This window comes from Leguminivora glycinivorella, chromosome 1, assembly GCF_023078275.1.
Source record: "Leguminivora glycinivorella isolate SPB_JAAS2020 chromosome 1, LegGlyc_1.1, whole genome shotgun sequence".
Lineage (NCBI taxonomy): Eukaryota > Metazoa > Arthropoda > Insecta > Lepidoptera > Tortricidae > Leguminivora > Leguminivora glycinivorella.
The window spans coordinates 5,860,064-5,884,694 of NC_062971.1; the positions used below are offsets into that span (position 1 = coordinate 5,860,064).

At 36.3% G+C, this 24,631-nt stretch overlaps 2 protein-coding genes across 2 annotated transcripts in view; one reads left to right on the forward strand and one right to left on the reverse strand.

The window, feature by feature from the left end:
• The window catches only part of LOC125231011 (F-box/LRR-repeat protein 7-like), a 127,419-nt gene extending 123,367 nt beyond the window's left edge, over positions 1-4,052 (forward strand). Inside the window, 2 exon segments of the mRNA XM_048136349.1 lie at positions 1,921-1,957; positions 1,960-4,052. Coding sequence (XP_047992306.1) covers positions 1,921-1,957; positions 1,960-2,132 — 210 coding nt within the window. The 3' untranslated portion in view covers positions 2,133-4,052.
• A 7,256-nt stretch (positions 4,053-11,308) lies between these two features.
• Positions 11,309-13,917, reverse strand: LOC125229968. Its single transcript, XM_048134905.1, has 2 exons — positions 13,251-13,917; positions 11,309-11,443 (listed from the first exon to the last, which is right to left on the reverse strand). Exon 1 carries the CDS (start codon positions 13,868-13,870, stop codon positions 13,259-13,261), a length of 612 nt encoding a protein of 203 aa, XP_047990862.1. The 5' UTR covers positions 13,871-13,917; the 3' UTR covers positions 11,309-11,443; positions 13,251-13,258.
• Between the last annotated feature and the right edge of the window lie 10,714 nt (positions 13,918-24,631).

The following is a 24,631-nucleotide window of genomic DNA, read 5'->3' on the forward strand; positions in this document are numbered from 1 at the left end:
CCACACCCTAGGTACCTAAAAAAATAAATTTTATGTGTGAGTCGAAAATGTGCATTCACAGGTATTTGTATTTGATGTAAATTCAAACAAATAGTTTTTGAGTAAGTATATTTAAACGCTGGAAGCGATACAGGTTTGATTATCCTGTGTGTTTTGTGTATTTACACAAAACAAATCTATTTTGAACTGAAATTTTGTTACTATTTGCTTTTCCTCAGTAGTTCTAGTTAGTTCACGTAGCAATAATTTATGTTACACTAATGCTGTTATGGTTCTAGAAATAAGAGTGTTAATATAAAAACTAATACCTAATAAGAATAAAAACATAAAACTATCTGTCCAGGATGGAAACAAAATGGCGGCCGTTTAAGAGAAATGCAAGGATGATTTTAATACTAATGTTTATTGTGAGGCTGTCGAAAATTGAGAGAGTGTCCCTATGTACAATACTTATATAGCTACTGAACAGCGCCGCACTCGGCATAACTATGAACTAAACTTAAGGCTAAGCTATTGATTACTTAATTAAATACATAATATGCTTTTCGGTAGATGTCACTTTTACTCCCTAGTAATATAGCGACATCTATTTGGTCCATAACTAATTAATGATTTGTGTTAGTTCTAGATCTTTCGCCCAGGTGGCGTATCAAGCGTCGGAAAATAGGCAGGCATCGCTTTCTACCTATTTGTCCACCCTTGTTAAGATCTAGGTCTTAACACTATCCAAATAAACTATTCCCTGTCGTTCCCGGTGCAAAAGTGCCCATGACGCTCGTAGCATTTCCGCGTTGAATTAATATAAATATTTTTGCAACTATCATTGTGTTATCTAATCTGCGCTTTCCTAGTAAATGCTAAATTGAATACTATACGAATCTAATCAACTAGCCGTACCTACAATATTTAGACTAGAACTTCAATTTCCTAACGCCTTTTCTCACGAAAAAAAAACATCACATCACGTACCTACAGTCAGAAATGTTACGCATCCATCATAGAACCCACGATCAATCATACTATCTTTTTAGAATTCGCCTATTTTGTCGCTCACTTGAAAAATAATCCTTATCCTGTTAAACTCAGGAGGCATATTGCACAATTTGCTATCACCTCATTTTGCGATTTTGCACATCATCGTTATAGGTAGAATAGTTCCGTACCTACAACTCTTCCGTCCGTCTGCCTTGTCCATCGTGGCATGTAGGTATACATACATACTTAGGGAATTCAATCCTCATAAAAATTGTATTTAAACTTCTAACTGGTAGGTAATGCTTCAAACCTTCATGAAGCTCATGGTATTCATATTTACTTGCTAAATGTATTTACTTGTATAGGCTATATTTGGTGCTACTATACCGCACTAGTGCGCAAATAAGTAAGTACTTTAGGTACGTGTCTATATGTCGAAAATTTAAAGAACCTTACTCGTATGAACCTACCGTAATCGTTACCACCACCCGTGCCTTTATTAAAACCAATACCTAATAATACAGTCATTTAGCAATCGTTTGCGCATATCAGCAAATCATAGTTAATTAACTGAAAAAATATTTTTCCGAAATCCCAACATTAAATGTAACGCGTGCCCTTCTTAATTGTCATTATTCACATCGCTCATACTTATGAGCTCTCATTGCCCTCACTTGACAAGTGTGCTGTAATTAAATGCTGGCAAATAAATGTTTGTTACAAAGTTTGCAAAGTCAACATTTTTATTTATATTAAGGGCATTGTTAAGTTTAATAACTATGTACCTAAGATGACGTTTCTTTAACAAAAACCCCACTAGTTGGTAACACACTGCATAAATAATACACGCGCGAGAAGGTATTTCACTTTAGATTTTCCTCTTTTCCGCCTTTGTATCGTAATATACTATTTCCGATCCAATTAAAAATCAACACTTGTCCGCAGATCCTCGCCCGCTGCTGTCCAAACCTGAAGAAGCTGGCCCTCGCGGCTGCGAGCTGATCGGAGACGACGGTCTCGAGGCAGTCGCGTACTACTGCCGAGGTCTCACGCAGCTCAACATACAAGACACGCCCGTCACGCTGCGAGGGTACCGGGCAGTGAAGAAATACTGCAAGCGATGTGTTATCGAACATACTAATCCTGGATTCTGTTGACGCTATAGCTGTAACGTAATTATATCGATAACCTACGCGTTATATGAAGTTCTGTATTCAACTAATCGTTAAACTACTACTGTAGTAGTCGGTTTGACATAACTCAACATCCAAGACACGCCGGTGACGCTCAGGGGTACCGGGCAGTGAAGAAATACTGCAAGCGATGATTTATTGAAAATACTAACCCTGGATTCTGTTTACAATAGGAACTACATTGGAAACTCGGTTAAAACTATGAAGCTAAGGATACGCGTGTAGTGTGGTAAAGTATCACGCAGCTCGATATTCAAGATTCACCTCTCACGCAATGCATTGTTATAATTTCAGCTGATTATTACATAAATCTCTCTCTAAATAAATCCCATAAATCCAACATGGTAGCGTGTGAAATAAAACTGTTGTTAGCGATCACTATACTTTTATATACCTACTAGAGATGTACCTACCGACTATTGATTTAGCCGACTAGGCCGACTACCGGTTAATCGTCGGTTGGGTGGCCGATTAGTAGGCCGACTGGTCGGCTAGTCGGTAAGAACATAATTTTCGACTAAAATCACCAGAATTTTTTGTCATTCAATCGCAATGTTCATTATTTTTACAAGTTCAAAGTTCTACTTATAAGAAAATTTTCTTTTTTAACAACCGGTTTAGCTTAGTGTGTACTGATCCTGGCTATGAAACCGACAGTCCTAGGTTCGAATTTCAATGAAGGCCATTTATTTCTGTGATGATACTGATGAGCACAGATATTTTTTGTTTTGACTTTAAAAGGCATAACCAATATGTACATAATACAACTATATCGGCTATTAATTTATTTTGTCCTGTTTTTTTATCACTTATAAGGGGTCGACTAATCAGCCTTTTTTGCCAACTAAGCGCCGACTACAAATGTAGCCGGATAGTCGGCTTTCCCGACTAAGCGGTACATCCCTAATGCCTACCTACTGTCACGTATCGCGTAGTGTCGAAACGAAATCGAGGTGTGCGTTCTATCGGAAAATAGTATTCAATGGATTCGTGGAAAACAAATTTCGTCTTTAGTCAGGAGTGTCACAGCTATATTTTGATTGAAGGTTGAATTGGTTTTATCTTTTAGAACATAAGAATGTGTTTGAATATTAGGAGATACCTATAGTCAAAAGTCTTAGATCGGCTATATATTATATCTAATTGCAGATTTTCGATGAGAAATGTTTATTATAATAACACTGATTTAATAATATACAGTAAAAAACTTTATTCCGGATAAGTAATCGGAGCTTTTAATTTTAAATACCCAGTTTATAAAAACGAGCCTTCAGCGTAGGTATTAGAAAATAAAATATAAAAATAGAACCCGCCCGATTTCTTGAATTTTGTTTATAATAAGGAGTTAGAAAGTTTTTTGATAAACGAGATATTAATAAATTGTAAAGAATTTTTAAAGTTTGATGTAGATTTTATGACACAACTGTTTGGAACTTGTTAAAATTTAAGCTTGTTTTACCTAATTGGTGTTTCGTTCGGATCTTTAGGGTGTGTATTTACTAGTTTGGGTTTTTGATTGAATTTATACACGATCTGTATATTTCTTTAGTTTTTCCCAATGTCCAATTTTTAAACATAATAGAACGTCCAAGTGCACATAAAATTATATTTATTGTACTAATTTCTACGCGGCGGGTAACCGCTGTGTTAAAATGTGTCACTTAACACGGCAAATATATTATACCTATAACTATATTATATAACAAATGAAATCGTTAAATTGTTAACACTTATTGCTCTTTGTATATGCTTATAATTATAGTCAGTTGATAAGTTATTTCTTGTAGCTTGTGTACAGTGCCAGGGATATTGTCATGAAATAAACAAAATAGAGCATCTTTTTTTGCCATTTTTTTATTTTTTTTGTAGGGAATTTTAGGTCAATTTTACTCATAATATTTCAATCTCACTGGGAGACAAAAAGTGTCCCAGAATTTCCATACATTTTTGTTACTTTTCTCTTTTGTTACCCCACACAACATGTACGGAAAATGGTAACAAAATAAGAAAAAATCGTATGGGACAATTTTTTTAACTACTAGGATTTAAAAAGCTAGTGTCCTGAGTAGAAATAGCATTTTTTTTTCAAAAATATCACATTTCATAAAAGTGGCGAAAAAAAAAGAAATGCTCAATCTAAGAAAAACATACCTACTATAGTTAAGTTTGTATATAATTAAACAGGAAGTGCCAATTTTCATCGTTCATTGTTTTCATTCGATGAGTTTATTCAAAAACTGAAGGGCTGGCAGTGATACACAATGATAACTTCAGTCACATATCATGTAAGTATATTGTAGGGAGATATGGAGGTAAAATCACTGGCAGCCACATTTTTTCATGATTTAAATCAAAATCAAAGTCACAGTAAAGTTCAATAGTTTTTCTTAATATAGACTTAACATGTGCCATAGAAATTAAAATATAACATCACATTTTTAATGAATTTTCCTGAATTTCGTTCTTGCGGTCGCATGAAACTTTCCTATTTTAGATATAAATGTATAGTTATTATATTATTTGTAATTATGTAGCAAAATTCTTAAAAAGATACAATATTGTTTATTGATAATGTAAAGTGAACTTTATTAACACAATTGCCATTGTTGTTTTAGTTATTACTTTTTATTAAATTATAATTTTCAATTGCATTTGTGTTTTATGCCCATGCGACCAAATCACTCCACAATCCATAGACCTTCTCCTCAGATATTGCCGTAAATGTATGAACCCATCGTCTCGACCACGACATCATCTGTCAAAACCTCAAAATTGACCCTTATAATCTTTTGGAAATCATTACAAAAACTCGACTTTAAAAATAATTCTGTAAATTTATAACTTAAATAGTTAACAAACTCAAAAAATTCAACGGTTCATAACTCATCATTATCGTTCATTTATTCATCATTTTCATCATTACATTATTTCAAAAATTTCATGAGTACAAACAGATTTATTATCTATGCATAATGCAATTGAATTCAGCCCCGTATCATTCGCGGGGACTGGACTCAGAAGTCATAGATAAAAAAAACCGTTCTGTACCTTTTTATTTTTTTTCTACTCCCGTGTTGTTATTCGTCATTTACCGCGTCGTGCATAGATCGTTAAAACCCTTCATAAAAGATGCCCGCCCCCGGCCTGCGCCCCGCGCACCCACGCACACGATATAGCTCTTAAAGCATTGTTAGATAGCCTTTAAGGGATATAGCGGGCCGCGGGGCGCCGGCCGGGGGAGTACGAGCGACAGGGTGAGTGCAGAAACATTGCAGAGGACAAGTCAAAATACTTGTAGGAAACAGTGCGATTTTCACGAAAGTTATTCTAGAAAACTATTCAAAAGTAAGTGCATGGTTGTAGAAAAAGTATTGTATGCAACGGTGTGTAACTGAGTCAAAAAATACTCGTGGCGTCTTAATAACAATTTTCGGCTTCGCCTCAAATTGTTACCCACGCCACTCGTCTTTTTTGACCTCCTTTAAACGCCTGTTGCATAAAATACTATATTGTACTCTCTTGAACGCAGTCTTTATAGAAATTGTATTAGACACATTTTCAGTTTGGAAATAGAAAATGACATTACTAGCCAGTGCGTAAATTATAGAGTAGGTATAATCTTATAGTTTATTAATTTCTGAGGAGTTTTACTTTGCAAAATGTAAGTAATATAAAATGCACAAAGTATAAAATATTCCATAAAAATATGTTATCATAAGGAAAGAGTCTTCAGCGGAAAAAGGAAAAGTAAAAATTAAACCAACATTAGAGGGAAAATTTTATGTTTTTGTTAAAAAAAGCTCTCAAGGGAACATGAAATATGTATATATATATTGGGATCGTTTATATTTGTTAATAAATAATTAACTGACGCATATATAGGGTGAAATAAAAAGGACCATTCAAACGTTTCATAGTGACTTTTGAGGTCATAATGAACAACTTTTATAATGGGACCAATGCTGCAATTGCGCAAAAATATTTGGCTGTTCCATAGAAATGTATTTATTTATTATTTATTATTATTTATTTATTATACTCAGAATTACAAAACATAACTTAAATACAATGCTCCACAAAACTACAATTAGTTTGACTGTGGAGTCGTTTCAGTCTCTTTTATACAGTTTTCTTATTAAATATAATTAAATATACAAATTAATATATATAACTTCTAAACATGTTATGTACTCAGTTTGAAGTAGGCAGGATCGCTTATTATAGAGTATCCAAGAGATGTTTTTTTTAAGAGCCTTTTGAAAAGTACTTTTTTTGGATTCCAGTACTATATCCCCGGGCAAAGAGTTCAAGAGATAAGGTATTCGTTTTTGAAGCGTTCTGTCGCCATAATAATTTGACACTCTGGGTACTACATATTTGCCCGCAGATATCGTCCTGGTGTTGTGGCTATGGTTGACTGGTTCAAGATGGTCCTGTCTGCCATGGTTTTTCAAGGCCAACATATATTTAAGTTTGGATGATATGGGTAGAATTTTACATATTTTAAATAATTGTTTGTAGTCTTTATTGCAACTGTTTTTAACTTTTTTACTGACTAGCAATTTTAAAAAACGGGTTTGTAAATTTTCTAGCTTATTTGTATGACAGTCAAAATGTATGAAACAACCAATTTTTGAAATGAAGTTGTTCATTGACCTCAAAAGTCACTACGCAAAGTTTGAACGGTCGTTTTTAGGGTTCCGTAGTCAACTAGGAACCCTTATAGTTTCGCCATGTCTGTCTGTCCGACCGTCCGTCCGTCCGCGGATAATCTCAGTAACCGTAAGCACTAGAAAGCTGAAATTTGGTACTAATATGTATATCAATCATGCCAACAAAGTGCAAAAATAAGAAATGGAAAAAAATTTTTTATTAGGGTACCCCCCCTACATGTAAAGTGAGGGCTGGTTTTTTTCTTTCATTCCAACCCCAACGTGTGAAATATTGTTGGATAGGTATTTAAAAATAAATAAGGGTTTACTAAGATTGTTTTTTGATAATATTAATATTTTCGGAAATAATCGCTCCTAAAAGAAAAAAAAGTGCGTCCCCCCCCCCTCTAACTTTTGAACCATATGTTTAAAAAATATGAAAAAAATGACAAAAGTAGAACTTTATAAAGACTTTCTAGGAAAATTGTTTAGAACTTGATAGGTTCAGTAGTTTTTGAGAAAAATACGAAAAACTTCGGAACCCTACACTGAGCGTGGCCCGACACGCTCTTGGCCGGTTTTTTCACTTTGTATATTACATTTTTTGATATTGTGTCACCTTGGTGTCACATTACTTACTTAACACAAATTTGTAAGCAGAAGGTGGCTATTTTATCCAATTAATTAGACTAATTTAGACAGCTTTAGTCATAGTCAGTCTAGTTAATTAAAAAATCGAATACCCTTGCTGAACGTGGCTGCCTGCTTAACTAATACAACTAGTTCCATTACAGTAAATAATAAAATATCAGTAGGCATACTATGAATGATTACTCCTGGTGTCCTCCTACCAATCGTCGGGATTTTCATACTTTCTACTTATTTATTTTCAAATGACAGCAATAACTGGTATACCTAAATGCATAGTTGCATACAGTGCCGCTTCTCCCAGAAGAAGACAAAACTGTCATATACAGATTTATACCTAGATTTCTACTACTTTCCAAACCATTACAAGTTAGTGAATCTTTATCCAACTATCTAAAGTATTAATTAAAAAATCAAAGGAAGGACACAGTACCTTGCCGAAGACACATCGCCTACGCTATATAATTATTCTAGTTCTATCCTTAATTAAGTAACAGGGGGTTGAAAATGGCCTGAATTGCTTCGAGAAAAGGATGATACGGCCGTGCAGCTTTTTTGCTCGACTCGGATCTCTATAGTGCCAGTTTGGAAGAGTAATGACCGAGAAATCTAGATATTTAGTAAACGCCATTCATTATAATATGGTTTCATGTGTTATAATATAAATTTGTCTGCTTCGGTTGCTTAGTATGAGATTAGCGTCTCAGAGATCTCGTGTGTAACGCCTTAATAAAAGAGCGTGCCATGTTTGTAAAGAACACTATTATCGTTAGCAAGATATTGTGATGTTTCTTTAGTGTGTGTTAGGTATGTAATCTGGAATACATGTAAAATTTAAAAAATGCGTCTATGTTATATTGGCTTAAGTGACTTTATTTGTTCTTATATTTTCGCGAAATAAATATGTGATTTTGTTTAACATAATAAATAATAATTGAATGGCCTTTTTTTTTTCAGTTGCATTTTTGATCTACATACAGTTAAACGTTGGTAGACTAGGCAGAAATTCAATATTGTTATCATTAATTAAGAGGTGTTTTTGAGTTAGATTGAAAAAAAATATTTGGTTGCATGACAATTTGTCAACGAGCGTTTAACGCGAGTTATCTAACGTTGCCATTTTTGTATGGATAAAAAAAATATTTCAAGTAAAAGTTATCTAATTCCATTTTTTATGTCCTTTACTCACCACCGTCAAGAGGTTCGCCCGTATTAGGTTTACACCCTGTATACCTGCAACAGTAGGTACTTTAGAGTGTCTACATCCTATATTACTCAAATAAATAGCGAATTGGAATAAACTATCCTTGTACAAATTGATGACACCTAAGCGGAAGCGACGTAAACCCTAACATTCAATTTACATTCAATCACTTATTTAGCGAGGCGAAGAGACCCCTGTTCATTTACTTGTTCCTTACTTCAGGGACTCATTACAGAAAGGGCCTTTTTGTCCCTTGACCCTTTGTGCCCCGGGCGAACATTGGAAGGGCAATTTTTGGCGTGTTAGCGAGGGCTAGTGGCCGGTCATCAGTTTGATTACCGACGATATGTCTGCAAATGAGGGTAGCCGACGTGCTGACATGGTGAGTTTTTGAAAATGATAACCGTAAGGAAGGAAAAAAGTATTTGATCTGAAGTGAATGATACGCTAAAATTAGATGACAAATAAGATCACTCGATATACTACACATGGGTAAGGCACATCAGGGTAATTTCAAAAGTCGTATAATTTTGAAAGTCGCATAAAAATCACCATTATTTCCATCACATCAAGATTCCCCTTTCGAAATTACCCGAGCATTTCTGTCATTCATAATTACCCTAATGCACCTTACCTACTATATTCTCTGAGCAATGAATCCAGAGTTGAACCAGAGTAGGATAATAAGGAGGCACACTGACATTTTATCCCGTCAGGCGGTGACTGTGCAAGTGTCTAGGCATGTCACTGTCATTCATATGTGCGAGAGAGAAAAATTTCTTCTCGCTCTCACGTATGAAATTCTTTATCTGTGCAATGGACTAATAAGGTGGCGCCATCTGTCATAATCTTTGATTGTGTCTCCTCATTGAATAAATCCATCGACACCTACTAAAAACATTTTACATATTTAAACTCTGTCAAACAAGTCCGTCAGTAAATAAGAACAAAGAAAACTATAGGTATCCTTTTCTCTAGCACCCTAAAGAAAAAGATGAATATAGTTTTCTTTGTTCTTATTTACTGATAGACTTGTTTGACAGAGTATATTTAAACTTCTCTTTGGTTCCGGAATACTGGCCGGTCGATGGGATAAATATTTTCATTGACAATGTCAAATCACTGACATGAAAGTAAATCAGGGGGGGCACACTTAAGCTGGCAACAATTTTCTTAGCCGACAGCGCCCCCAGGGAGATGCGATCGAAACAAAATTGAATGATCAAACGAACTTACCATAAGTGAAGTTCGATCATAATTATCTTGTCTTCGTCGAAGAGATTTAAAAACATCATATTTACTAATGTAGTTATGTCCTGAGCAACTTGCGAACCTACTCGCACCAGTATTTTAGCGCTGGAGGAGGGTAGAAATGAAAAAATTGTTGGTTACCTACCCTCAGCGCTAGTCTATATAAGGCTTGACAGCCCCTGATGGTCTCATTATTTTCAGAGTACAGAGCAAGCATTGATTTTTTAGGGATTAATAATGGGAGGGAGGGTTTTTAAATCTCTTCGACGAAGACAAGATAATTATGATCGAACTTCACTTATGGTAAGTTCGTTTGATCATTCAATTATCTTGTCTTCGTCTCTTAGATTTAAAAACATCATATTTACTAATGTAGATGTTCAGAGAACAATCAATGCTGCGAAATCAAAACGATAGCTGAAGTTATATACTTAAATAATAATAATAACACAAATTATAATCACACATGGTATTTATTACAGATCACACATGGTATATGGCAATAATTACACATGACAATTAACAACACATGTATAACAATTACATTATTACGGACCATCAATCACTGGTCTATTATAGAAATTAGCAAAGACAGTTGACTGGTTGGACCAGCCAGCTGCTTTTCTGATAACGTCAATGCTAACGCCAGCCCGTGAGGCCGCGGAGGTTGTGGCATGGCGCGTGGAGTGAGCGCCGAAAATACTAATATCAATGCCACTCTCCTGCAGGACCTGTTTGATCCACCGCCCAATAGTTTGGGATGAAACAGGTCTGTAAGGTTTCTTATACGTAAGCAAGAGTTTATCTTCATTCAACCTATGGATTGCAGTTAGTGCGATATATTTTTGTAGCGTAGCACACGGGCATATACCTGGCCTTTGATTAAAAAATGACAGCTCTATTACAGGTTGTGCTCGGCCGATTCTCGATGTTTTAATTAAGTCTGTGATGATAATCACAATCTTATCATTATAAAAAGTAATATTTGAAATTTTAATCAAAGACAAAGTTTGGATTCTCTGGGCAGTAGCCAAAGCAAGAAGCATAACTAGTTTTTTACTTAAGTTTTCTAAATCGATTGTATCATTTGATAATGAATCTAAATAATCTAATACCGTACTAGGGTTCCATGTGACATTATAACGAGGGAAAGATGGTTTTAGTTTGAAAACTCCTCGAAAGAACCTTCGAACACTCTCGTCTTGACTTATATTATTTGATGAGATCAAGGACAAAGCGGATCTATGATTATTTAACGTACCATAGCATGATCCGCTTTCAAAACATTTGGACAAAAAATCTAACAATGGCGCAACTTCGACATTATAAAAATCTACGTTATTTTGTTCACAATATTGCCACCAAAGTTTCAGACTAGAGGAGTACTGCGACTTAGTACTCTGTGTGATTGAGGAAAGTAAGACATTTAAGGCCGACTCTGGTACCCCTCTTCTGATAAAGCTTTCCCTGATAACACGCTCGCTGCCAGGGTAAGGTGCCGGTGCAGCGGGTGAGTTAATCTGAAAGCAGATGACAAGAGATATTTACTTGGAGGGAAAAAAACAACTTCACCCATAGTTAATGTCTTAAAGAGGGGATACCAGGGCTGAGACGGCCAATAGGGAACAATAACTATACCCGTCGCCTTATCAGCGACGATTTTATTTAAAGTTTTCAATATAAGTGCAAACGGTGGGAATGCGTAAAAGAAAAAAGGTTTCCAATGGATAGTGAATGCGTCAATATTATACGCGAACGGATCTTTTTTCCAAGATATATACTTAGGGCATTTGGCATTTATACGAGATGCAAATAAATCAATGTCTGGTTGACCAAACTTCTCTATAACATTATTGTAAGCTGTGTCTTGCAATTGCCATTCACCGTCGATGTTAATTTTCCTTGACTCAGTATCTGCTTCGATATTTAAGGAAGATTTAATATAGGATGCAAAAATAAAAATCCTTCTATCCTCGCACCACTTCCATATCATATTAGCTACATAATTTAGGTGTGGGTATTGCACGCCACCCATTCGGTTGATATACGATATGGCGGTGGTGTTGTCAACGCGCAAAAGTATATCACAATTAACTTTATCACTAGCAAATGATTTCAAACCAAAATAGACAGCTAACAGTTCCAGATAGTTGATGTGATGTTTACGTTCTATATCAGTCCATTGACCCCCGGTTTTTTCACCATTTGAAGCAGCGCCCCAACCGGTAGTGGATGCATCGGTAAATATTTCCTGAATATAGTTATATTTTTGAACAGGATTAGTCGCTGACAAAATGTTATGCTGCCACCACCGTAAGTCATCACGCACACTATCTGGAACTGCCATAAACTTGTCGTAATCATCTTTAGATTTAAGTAAAGCTAAATATTTGGCTCTCTCCATTGACTTAGTGTAAAGCCAGCCATATGTGATTGCTGGACACGCAGCTGTAAGTGTGCCTAGAAAACTTGCGAAATCACGAATCCGTATATTTTTAGTAGTTAACATTTTATTTGTACGTTCTAAAATATTTTCTCGTTTTTTCTGTGGTAATTTTAAACACATCATTTTAGAATCCAAAACAAAGCCTAAAAAAATGCTTTCTTTTCCTGCAACTAAATTGCTTTTAGTGTAGTTAATAATAAATCCTAACTTTTCTAGGCATTCTATAGTATGGCTAGCATTTTTCAAACAATCTTCTTTGGAACGTCCTATACAGAGTATATCATCAAGATATCTTACAGACTGAAATCCTAATGCTCTTAAATACGACACAACCGGTTGTAATATTTTTGTAAAAATATACGGGGCCGAAGAGAGGCCGAATGGGAGAGCCAGAAATTCATATATTTTATCTTTAAAAGAAAAACGTAAATATTTTCTATGAGACTGGTGAATAGGCAATAACAAGTATGCTTCTTTCAAATCGATATTAATCATATAGCAACCTTCGGTAAGAAGCTTTGTTGCTGTTCTGATATCTTCCATTTTAAAATGTTCCGTATGAACATACTGATTTAATTTTTAAGGTTTAAAATAAATCTCATACTACCGTCACTTTTTGGAACAAGGAAAATATCAGACAGAAACTGGCCAGGTTCGGACTGACATTGTTTTATTGCATTGATATTGATCAAATGTAATAATTCTTTTTCAAGAAGCAATACGTTGGTTTCGGAAAAAGATTTCTTAGGGTAATATCTAGGATCTTGTTTAGGTATTGTTGTAAATGGAATTTTATAACCTTGTATAGTATTTAAAATAAATTTATCATTAGTTATGGACTCCCACGCACTAAAAAAATATTTTAAGCGACCAGCATGTACCTGTGGGTCTATGATTGTGGCTGGTTGGCCGGCGGACGCGCTGCCTGGGCTGCTTGTCGCTTCGGCGGCGGAGGCGCCGGCGGCGGATGCTGCGCCTGGCGCCGGGAGGTCGTGTTCTGGGCTGGCGGCGCTCGGCGCCGGGGTTGGTAGTGGTAGTACCCGCGGTGCCCCCCGCCGCGGCCGGGATACGGCAGCTGGCCGCCGCGCTGCAGGCGCGGGCGTGGCGGTGGGGGCCTCCAGTTTAAAACGGAGCTTGAAACAGCTCCTGTAGGGGCTGCTTGAATCAACTGCCCAGTTTTCTTGATACCGCGGGAGTTCTTAACTAACTCGCCCAGCTTTTCGCCGAATAAAAAACTATCCCTTTTCCTATCTTTAAAGGGCTCGATGAGCGATTTATCGACCAGCGGAATTATGACCGACCGACGAGTTTCTGTTTCGGCAAAGTGCGCGTCGGCAACTAATTTTCCGACGTCACTTAACATACGTATAGCTTCAGCTATATTAGGATCCTTTTTCAAAAGGGAGGTCATAGCCTTGCCTAGACCAGAAAGAGCTTTTCCTATCTGCTCCTGTTTGGCGAGAATGCGATTATCCCGGTTTCTGGATGCCTCGGTCAGCATGGCGGCGATTTCCGGATTTAGAGTTGGGGCTTTTGAAAAAGGAACGTTTTTTGGATGGAGATATTTTTACTTAACTCTTCTTTTGTTTCCTTTTTTAACCCATTCAAAAGAATATGCTGAAAATGTTTAGCAATATCTTCGTGAACATTGTCGCCCCACTCAACAGCATCTGGCTCAAACTCGCCCAAGGCTCGTAATAAGTCGGGATCAAAATCCTCCGTCACGGCAGTGACCTCGTTTTCGGCAGAAGTTACTTCCTTTTGAACATCTGCATTATTAGGCGCTGGAATCTCTGATTCGGCGTGTACTTCTGCGGTACATTGGATTGCATGACTAGCAGGGGCAGCTAATATAGCTGATTCAGTTTCCAATTTATCTGGAAATTAATAAATAAGTATTTAGCACAAGAAGTGCATGTAATTAACACAGTACTAATAAAGAATATAGATAGGTTATCGGTAAATAAATATCTACCTTCAATTATGTCATCGTACATGTACTCGTCGTACTGTGCGGCGGAACCTGCAGGCGCAGGCTCACCATAACCTGCATCTTGTTCGTATTCCAGGTGATCTGGAAAAAGCCATAATTTAATTAATAGTTGATACAAGAAAAAACTTGTATTTTGTTTACAAATAAAATTTGTACTTTCCACTACAAATGCAGTGAAGAATAAAATTGCTACGGGTTAATATCTCGTATTAACTCTGAGCATAAAAAGGGCTATTGGCCAATATCGCGTATTGGCTCGAAGCTTGATATTTTTGGCAAATTTTATCACAACGGAAGAAGCACTTGAACTTACCTTCAATTATATCACGTTCATCATCACTCGAGCAGACAGCACGGTGAATATTCCTTAACTTGGCTTCATATTTTTTTATTCTTCTACGCCATTTGTCTTCTTCCGTCTCGTCTCTCTTTCGTTTAGGCATTTTTAACACTTTAATTCTATTAACACTTTATTTCTACTTGGTGCGAATGCCGCGAGCGCACGGACAATAATGAGACCATCAGGGGCTGTCAAGCCTTATATAGACTAGCGCTGAGGGTAGGTAACCAACAATTTTTTCATTTCTACCCTCCTCCAGCGCTAAAATACTGGTGCGAGTAGGTTCGCAAGTTGCTCAGGACATAACTACATTAGTAAATATGATGTTTTTAAATCTAAGAGACGAAGACAAGATAATAGGCAGCCATGTTGCTCAGATTGTCATACTTGTCAAAGTTCAAATTATTCATTTCATTGTGTCGAAGTTTAGATGTTTACGCGCCTTTCAACATGAGTAAAATTCCAAAGAAATATTGTGTTTTTGGCTGTGACCCTTTATGTAAGTTAATTTGATTTCAACTTCACGTATCATTGCTATCATAAGCATTTTATTAAGTGGTTTGTCGACGTCAATATTTCGTCACTGCTTTGAAAAATCTCGTATCTCACACTGCTCCTCAAAGTTAATTGCATTCATTCTTATTATATTTTTCTTTTCATGGATAGAAGAAGATACAATATTGATGTTAATGTTGATATATAAGATATTGATATTGTTATGAGTAGGTACCTACGCGTCGTGTGGTATTTTCTCCATCATCAGTCAAAGGCCAAATTGGGTCAAGTCCTATGCATAAACGTAAATAATACTGCTTTTTAACAACAGTTGGGGTACTTGGGGTAGCATTTTTAATTAGTAAAAATTATTTAGAGTCTGTTCGAAAAGTCAAGGGTCGAAAAATGTATAGGGTTCAATACATTCCACGACTCTTTCCGAACATAGTTTCATTTCCTCTCTCCACCAATCTAGCCGTGTTTTTACTTTTAATTACCACACTTTTGTAAATAATATATGTTTTATTATTCCAGTCACTCTTGGTGTGCCTACACACCGCTTTCCTCACCCAGAAAAACATACTAATCTTTTTAATGCTTGGGTGTCAGCAATTGGCAACAAACTAGCAGAAAGTGATCCTATAAAAATATATAAAAATAAAAGAATATGCGATCATCATTTTCATCCCAAATACAAAGTATCCGAAAAACGTTTAAAGTGGTCAGCAGTCCCCTCTGTGAACTTACATCGTAAGTATAAATTGATTTAATTTTTTTTGTACATATACCTATTTAATAAAATAACAATAACATTGTTAACTGGCTATACTTTCAACCTAGTTGAGTTTAACTGCCAACAAACCACAGTGTAGTTTGGCAGAAGATATGTATTCGTGGGTCACTATCAAATTTACCTTATCGCTAAAAGACTATATAGCTGACACGTCTGGATTGTGTTATGTCTTTGTGGCTACGTAGACATGAATGCTAAATGTGTCTTTAGTAAAACGTCTGGATCTTAAAACGTAACAATTTAAAATGATCTAACTGCAAAACATCTTCATCTTCGAATGTCTGTATTACAAAACAGACATGAACGCTAAACGGTCAAGGAGCAAAAAATCTGGATTGTTTAATGTTTTTATTGCTAAATAGCCTCCTAAGGCCCAAGGTCCTTCCTATAGTAATAATTAAGTTGGTCATTCAGACCCAGCTTCTTCAACGACTGTATAGTCATAGCGTACCACGGTCCTACCAGTAGGACTTATTATAAAAGCCATCATTTTGATTTCAAATTGTGCGCCAATCTAAACTGACGTATACGATTTTCTAGAGGGGTATTTTAGTTTGAATGTGAACACACTCATAAGCTTGAAAAATAAAAACAAAGTGTCAAACTGACAAGTTACAGACGGCGACATGGGTATTCCGTGAAGGGGAGGTTAGTAAATCCAATTTTATTCATGTAATCTTGAGTAATTTTTAAATTATCCGGTTTTTATATGTTATTTTACGGAGTTAAGTAATAATTTCACTGATTTTGCTTATATTTTACGAAATACGGGATGTAAAAATATTAAGTCCTATGAGTAGTACCTCGGGTTTATACGACTACATAATTTAATAATAATATTTGTGGCGGTTGCAAAAACTGACACATATTGCTATTATTGTTGTAGGATTAAATGACAGAGAAACATAATTCGCTCTTAGGGAATAGGGAAAGAAATAGAAACTGAAGATGAAGAAACAGACTTTTGCGACATAAAACTCATAGAAACAAATTTTGTACAAACAAGATCCCGGTATGATTCCTCTAGTTCCTATGTCGATATTTCTCTGTCAGAACTAATTTCAAAGCCTAACCACGGCAGGACCCGATACTTCGCCGTGCAGCTTCTGCAGGACGTCGTCGAGGAGCGCCTACAAGAGGACGATCTCACGCTCGCAGTGGAGTAACGTTCGTCCAAGAAGAGCCTAAGATCTTAATTTTTAAAGTGATTAGTGCATTATATTATTTAAATAAGACTATTATTTTATTGTATTCATTCAATAAAACTAAAAAAGAAACAAATCTTGTGAGTTTTTTTAATTAGGGTTCCGTAGTCAACTAGGAACCCTTATAGTTTCGCCATGTCTGTCTGTCCGTCCGTCCGTCCGTCCGTCCGTCCGTCCGTCCGTCCGTCCGCGGATAATCTCAGTAACTGTAAGCACTAGAAAGCTGAAATTTGGTACCAATATGTATATCAATCACGCCAACAAAGTGCAAAAATAAAAAATGGAAAAAAATGTTTTATTAGGGTAGCCCCCCTACATGTAAAGTGGGGGCTGATTTTTTTTTTCATTTCAACCCTAACGTGTGATATATTGTTGGATAGGTATTTAAAAATGAATTAGGGTTTACTAAGATCGTTTTTTGATAATACTAATATTTTCGGAAATAATCGCTCCTAAAGGAAAAAAAAGTGCGCCTCCCCCCCTCTAACTTTTGAACCATATGTTTAAAAAATATGAAAAAAAATCACAAAAGTATAACTTTATAAAGACTTTCTAGGAAAATTGTTTTGAACTTGATAGGTTCAGTAGTTTTTGAGAAAAATACGAAAAACTACGGAACCCTACACTGAGCGTGGCCCGACACGCTCTTGCCCGGTTTTTTCGTAATATAAATTACGTTATTTTATAAGCCCATAGTCCTTCCTGTAGGACTTTTTTAATTAAAATAAAATTATCCTAAAAGGCATCATAGACTGATAATAAATATACCCCAAAGCTGTTGGTGGCATACAAGTACAATAACATTAAAAAAATGTGTTCCTAATGTTTGGGCCTGAACGAGTATAAAACAATAGTACTACTGGTAGTACCGTGGTTCGCAATGACTAGGGGCCGAATTTCGCCTTGGGCCTTAGGAGGATAGAATATAGATCGAAGGCGATTTCGACTGATATATCGGTCAAATCGGTTTATCATCTGATTCACTTATTCTTCTATTATATGCCAATAGGGCTACCAAAGGCTTGCGCGACAGCTGACTCGCCACCAGGAGATAATAAACAGGTCTCTATTGGAGACCTCGGATATACAACGGAACAAATAATATGAAAATTTTACCTTCCAATAAAATTAACATTATTTTTCCTGGTATATCCGAGGTCTGAATAATGCCTTCCTGGTAGGCTTAATATACCGACGGAGCGACTTACAACGAACGGTGGCGCAATCTATCGGTTCGATGCGACGTCTACGACGTACCCTCTCTATTGGAGACCTCGGCTATACCAGGAAAAATAATATCAATTTTATTGGAAGGTAAAATTTTCATATATGTATTTTGTATGTAGCATGAATATACTGACGCACATAATGCATTATTTAGTTAAGTTTTACTAGGGTTAGCTACCTCTCTTTAATCTAAGCGTCTTGTACAAAATAAAAGGCCGTAAGTAAATAATCCGAAAATATGAAAATTGTATGAAAATACATGAATTAAGTATCCTTAGTCCACATACATATGTGAAAATATTATTTACGATGCAAAAATACGTGCCCTTCGTGAAATCTAAAAGCTGTATTGTTTATCTCGGAATTGATTTGCATCCAAATAGAACAAGGAATTATATCCAAAGAAGCAAATTTTTATGGACTATTCTCCTCACAGTATGTTGCTGTACCTTTATCTAAACAGTACGTGATATAAATAGGTCCTTCCTCTTTTCCGCACTTGCATCTTAATAATGGGCAGTCGAAAGACACCGGCAAAATAGTGCATATCACTTCTCACCGTATTGACTGAAATAAGCATTACTACCTATGGCAGCGTTCCCACTTATGCGTCGCGTGTCTCGGGGCGCGCAAAGGGCGTCCGCGCCACGCCACCTGAGTGTAATTCAAAAAGCGTCTCCTCAGTACATTTTGTATAGGAAGGACGTAAGGCGCGCCGCCAAGCGGCGCGGCGCGCGCCCCGCCGCCGCCACGCCACCTGTGGCGCGTCTTACGTCTTTTCTATACAAAATGTACTGAGGAGACGTTTTTTGAATTACACTGAAGCGGCGTGGCGCGGACGCCCGTTGTGCGCCCCGAGACACGCGACGTATAAGTGGGAACGCTGCCTATAATCACTGCCATCACTGGACATAGATAGGTAACTCTTGTATATGGTTTCAATAGTTCAACTTAACAATACGGGGAATTTGACTATCTTTTTTTTTATTCTTATAAATGGGTTTACTCTTGGTCACAGACTAGTCAAAGGCAAGACGTGGCCTACGATGGAGTGTGCTCGCCCGGAAGATGCCAATTCGTCAATAGTTGTATAAAATTACGCGGTTGTTTTCAGTACTTTTCGCTGGCTGGAAGACAGGAGGTTTTGGCAGATCAGAAACAAAGATCATGATCATAGATGCAACAATACCACCGGTAAGTTTTTTGAGTTTAAACATTCTGCCTTACAAAACTTTGGTGTTTGTCAGTCCGTGGCATATTTGCAAGTTTTAAAGATAATTTCGGTGCCCAAACATAGCTAGCCTATTCAAAATAGGTACCTAGTATGTAGTGAGTACAGTCACATGCAATAAGATATATATTATTTATTCTTCACACGCCGCAAAAGTATATGGCGCGTTCTTTTAGCTCTACAAATAATATCGTGTAAGATTATAATATTTTCTTCGGTTACCACGATAGTTACTCGTGAAATAAAACTATGGAAACGGATTATAATATCATTGCTCTGTATTAATCTTAAATATTGGCACTGTTTTTACAATTTTAAAATAAGCTTAAAAAAATTAAAATTAATTTAGAGAATAAAGAATTAATGTAAAATATAAAGTATATCACTAAGACAAAGTAAATTGTATATATTGCAAAAAACTGTTAGCTGTTAAGCAAAATTAGTGTAAGATAGATTTATATGAAAACTAAATCTGGGAGAGGACACTGACTTCTGTAACACAGGTTTTACCTAGCTCAGAAGTCAGAGACCTACACATCTGGCTGTACGGTCCATTTGCTCAATAATAGTTATTTGTTTTACAAGGGGGCAAAGTAGTTGTTTAACCGCACGTGTCAATATTGATACCCGAGCAAGCGAAAGATTCCAAAATTGAACCGCGAGCGTAGCGAGTGGTTCAAAAAGTGGAATATTGAGCGTTGCGAGGGTATCAAGGCACGAAGGTTAAACAAACTTTGCCACCGAGTGAAACACAAAATTTTTCACCACACCAACACGAACAAAATACTGACTATAAAACATCAAAATAAATTAAATCTATCAATTTATTCAATATTTATGATTCAAAATCATCATTTATAGGTAAAATCTAGCAGCCAGATTAAGACATCGAATTAAAATTCCTAAAATGAAATGAATCGAATTCGAATGAAATTACTTTGCCCCCTTGTGGATAAAATGCAATTTTGCTATCTGTTTTCGAATACCAAAGAAAGCCTTTACCACTTGGTGTGGTGAAAAATATTTTATTTATTTTTATTTATTTATCGTGTATACTGAATTTACAATTCATCCCGACATTTCGAACACTTCACAGCGTTCGTAGTCCAGGCGATAACGGGTCACCCGTTGACCACGACCCTATTGAACCCTAGGCCACTGTAGAACTATGTCATAGTGACGTTATAAATCAGATTGTAAGAAAGCTCTTACTGCTTGTCATTTAGACATGAGTGTAGAGTAGCATAGGGTTCCAATTGGTTGACTGTATATCTTTCTGTGTCAGCTGTGGTATCAGTTTGTGTGACAGAGACACTGGCAACTCGTTCGCTATACAGATACGGAAATAACCTTACAAAAAACCCGATATTGGATTTTTTCCGGTTGACTGGAAGGCAAGCGCGCGATAAATGATAAAACATCAGGCCGTCCCTATCGTACTATTTACATACATACATACATACATACAATCACGCCTGTATCCCATGAAGGGGTAGGCAGAGCACATGAAACTACTCAAGTTTCAGTGCCACTCTTGGCAAATAAGGGGTTGAAAGAAAACGAAACTGTGACTATTTGTAAGTGCGATAGGGACGGTCTGATGGTTTATCATTTATGCTTGCCTGCCTGAACAGTATTTCTAGCCTTACTGTTTATGCTACGTTTTTCAGGCAATAGTGCTTGAATGTAATCGAAACTATGATATAAGATAATGAATATATAAAGAAATAATTAATTTAAGAATAAATTTGTAAATAACTCCATTTATTTATGGTATGGTATTTACATGTTGCTGCATAATACAATTAAAATTAAAAATTAAACCTAGAAGTTTTAAAATATTCCACGGGTTTTCAGATTTTTGAGCTCTTCAAAGTTGGCATCGAATGTGGGCACTCCATGAGACAGAGTTAAATATCTTTTGGTTGGTGTACCTAAACAAGTATACCTTTGTGTGAATTTTATTAACTCCCGTGGGTAAACATACGTCGTTTACACGGGTCACGTAACTTTTAATGTGATCACAGCGTTAAGCCGGGTAAAAAGGGCTTTAATTTTTAATTTTAATTAAAATCCTGCAAGTATTTACGTAATATATGCCTACTTACCGATCTACAACAACGTCTTCTTCTTCCTAGCGTATTCCCGGTTTTTTTAGCATATGAAAGCCTTGGGTCCACTTTGGCAAGTAATCCCAGGATTTGGCGTTTTACTTTCCTAAAATGTGAGACTCATTATTAATAAATTACCGCTTTTTCGATTGTCGCAATGGTTCTTCTTTGCAAAGCGACTGCCACCTGCTACCTAAAGATATAATAAGTAACCCTAAAGATATAATAGGATACATATGTATATGTATCTTTGAATAAAAAAAAACAGACTATAGCAGCTATAGTAGCTGCTACACCCCCTGTTAGGCGAGCCAAAAGTGACGTTGGCCTTATAAGGGTACCTAATGTTAGGTACAAAAAGGAAAGAAGACACCATAGCGAAATGTCGCAATCGGTTGCAAGCTTCCCTTATCAGCTTTGTGGCAAAATATGTCTCTCTCGCATAGGTCTCTTTAGTCATCAAAAGCGATGTCTCTCGGACATTGCACCATAAATCGTCCGAAATAGACGCTAAGGCCAGTAATAGTAATGTTAGGTATCTCATATAATCGCCAGCTATGTGATAGTTATGATACTCCGAAGATATCGGAAAACCGTGGGAATAAAATGTGCAACGTATTATTATTAAAGACTTGACTTGGATATGATGATTGGAAAAATCCATTTGGACATTGCTCGCTTGGAGCTTTGGAACTAGCACTTGGATCATGCGATAAAATTGTTCTGAGAATAAGAGTTAAATGAAAGTCTGAGAAGTTTTGTCAAAGAAAATCGCCTGAGCTGTAAGTGCTGCAGGTTTTTAATTTATTTAGAACATTTAATAAAAGTTTTAATGAACTTTTTACTTAAATTGTTCACATAATTTCTTTCAACCCGTTAACTGCTCAAAGTGGCACTTTAACTTGAGCAGTTTCTTGGTCTCCCGACCCCTTTTGACAAAAAACGAACGTGTCGATCCAAGACTACCCCCCTACGACCCCTACCCCTACAAGACTACGACCCTTTTGAGAATACAGGCCTGAGTTAAGGTAAGTACCTAAATATATGTATACATATATAAAATCACTAAACTGAAAGTATTTATATAAATAAAAAATAAATAAAACTTAGTATGAACACAGAAAACTACTTTCTGAAAACTATGTGGTGTGTGTGATGTTTGCCCTGTATTTAATTTACTGAATAAACACTTTGAAGTCTAGTAATATGCGAGTTGGCGCGGTATGATGAAACAGGCAAACAATGAGACAAGACACCAGTAACACTACATTAATTTCTCAGCGTGCAACGCGATGCATTATTACGGTACGTAGGTACACAGGTGTCGTAGCCGAATGGCACGCAAAACGAAAACGAAACGCCGCGAAAGGTAGTCTGGCTCTGTCGTGCCAATACGCAAGAGCGATAGAGATAGATATGAGTATCGTTTCGTGAGCGTTTGTGCCATTCCGCTACGTGCCCAGGTGTTCTCACCGCGTTCTTGTGTGTTACACAGGATAGGTGTAGTTTAACTAGCCAAGTTCGGAGAGAGAAATAAAATATATATTTCGTAGATTTTTACAATGTAAAAGGCCAAGGAACAGACGTATTGCCTGATGGTAAGCGAATACCGCCGCCCATGGACATCAACACCAGAAGACTTAAATTTTGACTAATTATAACGAAAGGCACCAAGAACGCGTATGAGCCTGTATAATCCTGCAAAAGCATGTTGACATGTTACTCAGGTTCTTATAGTACTTATAACTTTTATTGAAAAAAAAAAACTATTCGTTATACAAAAAATACTGTATAACAGGTATAAAATGTCCACACACAAAACATGTAAACAATATCAACATATAAGTACGTTTTTGGCTTATGATAGTTGTACCGTTTTTGATTTTAACTTCGAAATACAGTTTTGGTAATGATTCGTATGGTGTTACTAATATCATTCAAAAGTATTCAATAAAAATGACATAGTTGTGAAGAATTATAAGTGGTGAACAGAACTAAGCCTACTTACACTGCATTACTCATCATCATATTTAAGTTGGTAGTGTTTGTATATTATGCAACCACCGGCGAAAAATATTTCAAAAGAGAGTTATGTACCTATTTTAGAAATAAAAGTAAGCATTTTGAATCCAATTATTTATTTAAACAGAAAACATAGTATTTGCGCACCCTTGACAAAACATATTTGATAAAGGTTGTTCGTCAGATGGCAGAAACTGAACCCTGGAGGCACAGAGGGTCATATCGAAACTATGACTAGTGGCACAAACTGTGCACTTCTCAAGCAAAATCATTTCGTCTTCCTCGTCGATATATACGCTGGTGTTAGGAAGTGCATCAAAAAAAGGTTCTATCAATACATTCTTCGGAAGATGTATAGACATGACTTGTATATAACAAATATTTATGTATTAAGTATACAAATATTTATGTAAATATTTATGTATTAATGACATCTGAATCTCTACTATGAGTTTTTGAAGTCGTAATCGAGCAAAATGGGGCAAAGGGTTTTTATTGAATCCTGAACGAAGTAAACGAATCTCTAATCTCGCTACGCTCGGGATTCAAAATTAGAATCCTGAGCGTAGTGAGGATTCAAGTATTAACGCTCAAGGTGGAAATAATTTTGCTACCATGTGACATAATACAATTTTTCACGTCACCTATGAGGAAATTACCAAAATGTTAATAATGAATATACCTACTGCAAATCAGTAGTACGAACTTAATCTACAACAATTTTTAAACGATCATGAAATATAATATCAAAACTCTTTTCATTTAATTAATATGTTATACTGGCAACATAAAATCCTTGAACAGAAAAGAACCACTCAGCTCCTCCAAGACTCGAGTTTGTAATA

Bases quoted from the DNA above. Each gene is read 5' to 3' on its own strand.
- LOC125229968 (XM_048134905.1), bottom strand. From the start codon at position 13,870: ATGCTGACCGAGGCATCCAGAAACCGGGATAATCGCATTCTCGCCAAA.